Source organism: Microtus ochrogaster, unplaced genomic scaffold (assembly GCF_000317375.1).
Source record: "Microtus ochrogaster isolate Prairie Vole_2 unplaced genomic scaffold, MicOch1.0 UNK1, whole genome shotgun sequence".
NCBI classification, from domain to species: domain Eukaryota; kingdom Metazoa; phylum Chordata; class Mammalia; order Rodentia; family Cricetidae; genus Microtus; species Microtus ochrogaster.
In genome coordinates, this window is record NW_004949099.1 from 41,434,403 (window position 1) to 41,438,075 (window position 3,673).

At 45.9% G+C, this 3,673-nt stretch overlaps 1 protein-coding gene across 1 annotated transcript in view; it reads right to left on the bottom strand.

Annotated features, from left to right (window-relative positions):
- The window catches only part of Tulp3 (tubby like protein 3), a 37,838-nt gene that overhangs the window by 13,177 nt on the left and 20,988 nt on the right, over positions 1–3,673 (bottom strand). The window contains exon 2 of the mRNA XM_005365282.3: positions 3,359–3,410. Coding sequence (XP_005365339.1) covers positions 3,359–3,410 — 52 coding nt within the window. The remainder of the gene's footprint in view (positions 1–3,358; positions 3,411–3,673) is intronic.

The window sequence follows — 3,673 nt, forward strand, 5'->3', positions numbered from 1 at the left end:
CACACACACACACACACACACACACACACACACACACACACACACACACACACTGGGGCATGGGATGGGGAGATGCCTTGATGGGTAAAAGTGTTTGCCATGCAAGTTTGTTCTAAGCTCAGATGCCCAGAACCCACATAAAATCTAGCTGTCGTAATTCATGTGTCTGTAATCCTCGGGTGTCCACATGGGGAGATGAGAGGCAGGGACTGGGATTCTGCAGAAATCCTGAGCGGCTAACCTGGATGGCTAGACAGGTGAGAAGTGAGACCCAAAGGCTGTCTGTCCTCTGACTCCCTTACACAGGGACAAGCACACATGCACATAAACAAACTTGGCAGGCAATGTCGCAGTGCCGAACAGATATGTACAATCACTATGTGTCAATCAAAAATAAATGTATCTCTTAATATCTGTTCTTGGGGGGCTGGAGAGATGGCTCAGCAGTTAAGAACACTGACTGTTCTTCCAAGGAACCCAGGTTCAATTCCCATCATCCACAGGGCAACTTAGAACTGTCTATAACTTCAGTTCTAGGGGACCCAATACCCTCACACAGACATACACGCAGGCAAAACACCAATGCACATAAGATAAAAATAAATTGGGGCTGGAGAGATGGCTCAGTGGTTAAGAGCACTGACTGCTCTTCCAGAGGACCTGGGTTCAATTCCCACACCCACGTGGCAGCTCACAACTGTCTGAAGAGCCAGTTGCAGGGGATCTGACACCTTCACACCAATGCACATAAAATAAAAATAAGTTACTAAAAAAAAATCTGTCCTTGGTTCTTATTCTATTAGTCCAGTAAAGGAAACAAACACAGCTAGGCAGGGTAGGATATACCTGCAATTGCAATACTCCAGAGACCGAGGCAGAACTGTTGGGAGTCTGAGGACAGCCTGGGCTGTAGGATGAGACCATGTCGCGAAAACCCAACCCCTTCCCACATAGAAATTAAATAAGTAAATAAATAAAATGTATATTAAAAAACCTGTGAATAACACTATTAAAAAAAAATAAGCCAGGCAATGGTGGTGTACGCCTTTAATCCCAGCACTCGAGAGGTAGAGGCTGGCGGATCTCTGTGAGATCGAGGCCAGCCTGATCCACAAAGCAAGTTCCAGGATAGGCTCCAAAACCACAAAGAGAAACTCTGTCTCAAAAACCAAAACAAAACAAAGTAAAACAAAACAAAATTTAAACAGCACAGCAGCAAGCACAGGCCAAAATTTTGCTTTTTGGTTTTTTGTTTTGACACAGGGTTTCTCTGTGTAGCCCTGGCTGTCCTGAAACTCACTCTTGAACTTTGATCTTGAACTCAGAGATCTGCCTCAGACCAAATTCTAGAGAAGGAAAAACTGTTAAGTGTTTTGTTCCAGTGTGGACATGACCTGCAGTGTCTCCCAAAGAGTCACGTGCTGAAGCAGGGCCCCATGCAGTCAAGTGTCGTCAAGCCGAAGGGTGGGGAAATGGGGGTAGAGGTCATAACCCAGCACCAGAGAGGCTGAGGCAGGAGGACTGACTTCAGAGAAAGCCTGGGCTACACAGCAAGTTCTAAGGCAGTAAGAGAAAGCTATGGTGGAAAGGATAAGTCATCTGCAGGCCTGCTGTGGAAAGGGATTAAGGCGCCCCCCCCCCCAGGGTGTCAGCTGGTTCCAAGAGCAAGAGGTCATAAGAAGTGTCAGCTGTGGTGCAACACGCCTATAAACCCAGTCCTCAGGAGGTGGAGGCAGGAGGATTATGAATTTGAGGCCTGGGTGGGCAACACAGCAAGAATCTATTTCAAGAACCAAAAAGCTGGGTAGGGTTGGACACGTCTTTAATCCCAGCACTTAGAAGGCAGAGGCAGGAGCATCTCTGTAGTTTGAGGCCAGCTAAGGCCTGCTATGCATGCCCCAAAGAAACCAAAAAAAAAAAAAAGTTATGATGTGGGAATCCCCTCTCTGTATGCTGTGAATATGCTTTGCTACCATTGGTTAATAAAGAAGCTGCTTTGGGTCTTTGGCAGCGCAGAATAGAGCGAGGCAGGAAAACTAAACTGAAGGCTGGGAGAAAGAAGGTGGAGTCAGGGAGATGCCATGTAGCTGCCGAAGGAGACAGACACACAAGAACCTTACCTACTGGCAAACCACGAGCCTCATGGTAAAATATAAAATAATAGAAATGGATTAATTTAAGATGTAAAAGTTAGTTAATAAGAAGTCAAAGCTAATACGCCAAGCAATGTTTTATTTTTATTTTTTATTTTTGGATTTTCGAGACAGGGTTTCTCTGTAGTTTTTGGTGCCTGTCCTGGAACTAGCTCTTGTAGACCAGGTTGGCCTCGAACTCACAGAGATCCACCTGCCTCTGCCTCCCAAGTGCTGGGATTAAAGGTGTGCGCCACCACCGCCCAGCCCAAGCAATGTTTTAATTAATACAGTTTCTGTGTGATTATTTTGGGTCTTGGCAGTGGGGAAACAAACAAGCAGTCTCCGCCTACAAAGTTATTTTCCTACCCTTTCACATGGCATCTCTCCTGTACCAATTATTTTCCTTGTTGGTCTCTGTCATGCTGTGTTATAACTAAGAGGGTTATGAGGGCTAAGGGGGCTGTGCGGGCTAGTTTTATGCAATCTGGTATAAACTAGAGCCATCTGGGAAGAAGGAACCTCAGTTGAGAAAATGCCTCTCTCAGATGTGCCTTTAGGCAAGTCTGTAGCACACTTTCTTCATGATGGACTCCAGGCTGTGAGATGATTACAGTCACGGTGTTTATCCCAGCATTAGAAGCCTAACTAAGACGGGCATCACCAGACACCAGATGAAGCTGCTGGATCTTGGACTTTAGCCTCTAAATCTGTAAGTTTCTTTTTAAAAATAATGTACCCAGTCTCGTGTATTTTGTTATGGCAATAAGCAGCAGGCCAATACATCTCTTATTTATTTACTTACTTACTCATCCATCTATCTATCTATCTATCTATCTATCTATCTATCTATCATATTCTAGTGTTTTGAGGTAGGGTCTCCCTGTGCAGCTCAGACTGACCTTGACCTCGTGGTGATCAGTCTCTCTAGAGCAGAGATTACCAGTTAGTGCTACCAGGCCCAGCTACAACATTCTTCTAGTTCCTATAGAAGGTGTCAGGAGGTTTTCATTGATTATTAACAAAGCCAGTTAATTGCTACCATCATCAAATCGCCCTGCTCCTGCCACAGCCCAGACCTTTGGCTTGACGACTAAGTTCAGACCCTGTTTAATGAGCAGCCACGAGTGATCCTGCCCATCTAGTCTTTCTGTGAGACCCTGTCATGACTTCAGAGCCGAGACCACCAGCTCCAGACAGGACGGCCCCCGAGAGCCCCTGCTCACCTGATTGTCCAGCTTCAGCTGCCGAAGCCTCAGTGTCTCATCTTCAAAAGCACTGTCACAAAACAGAAAAAGAGAGCACATGAAGACAAAAGCATCCTAAAAGCCTATCTGTTTCATTTTTACATACATGCATTCCAGTGGGTTAACTGGAACCAAGGGATTTTGCCTTAGAGGAAGTGCCTGTTTCTAGGTGCTGTCTACACTCAAGCAAGATCTACTGACTACCACGCAGATCCACCACTACCACGCAGGTCCACCACTACCACACAGGTCCACCCACTACCACACAGATCCCACCCACTACCACACAGATCC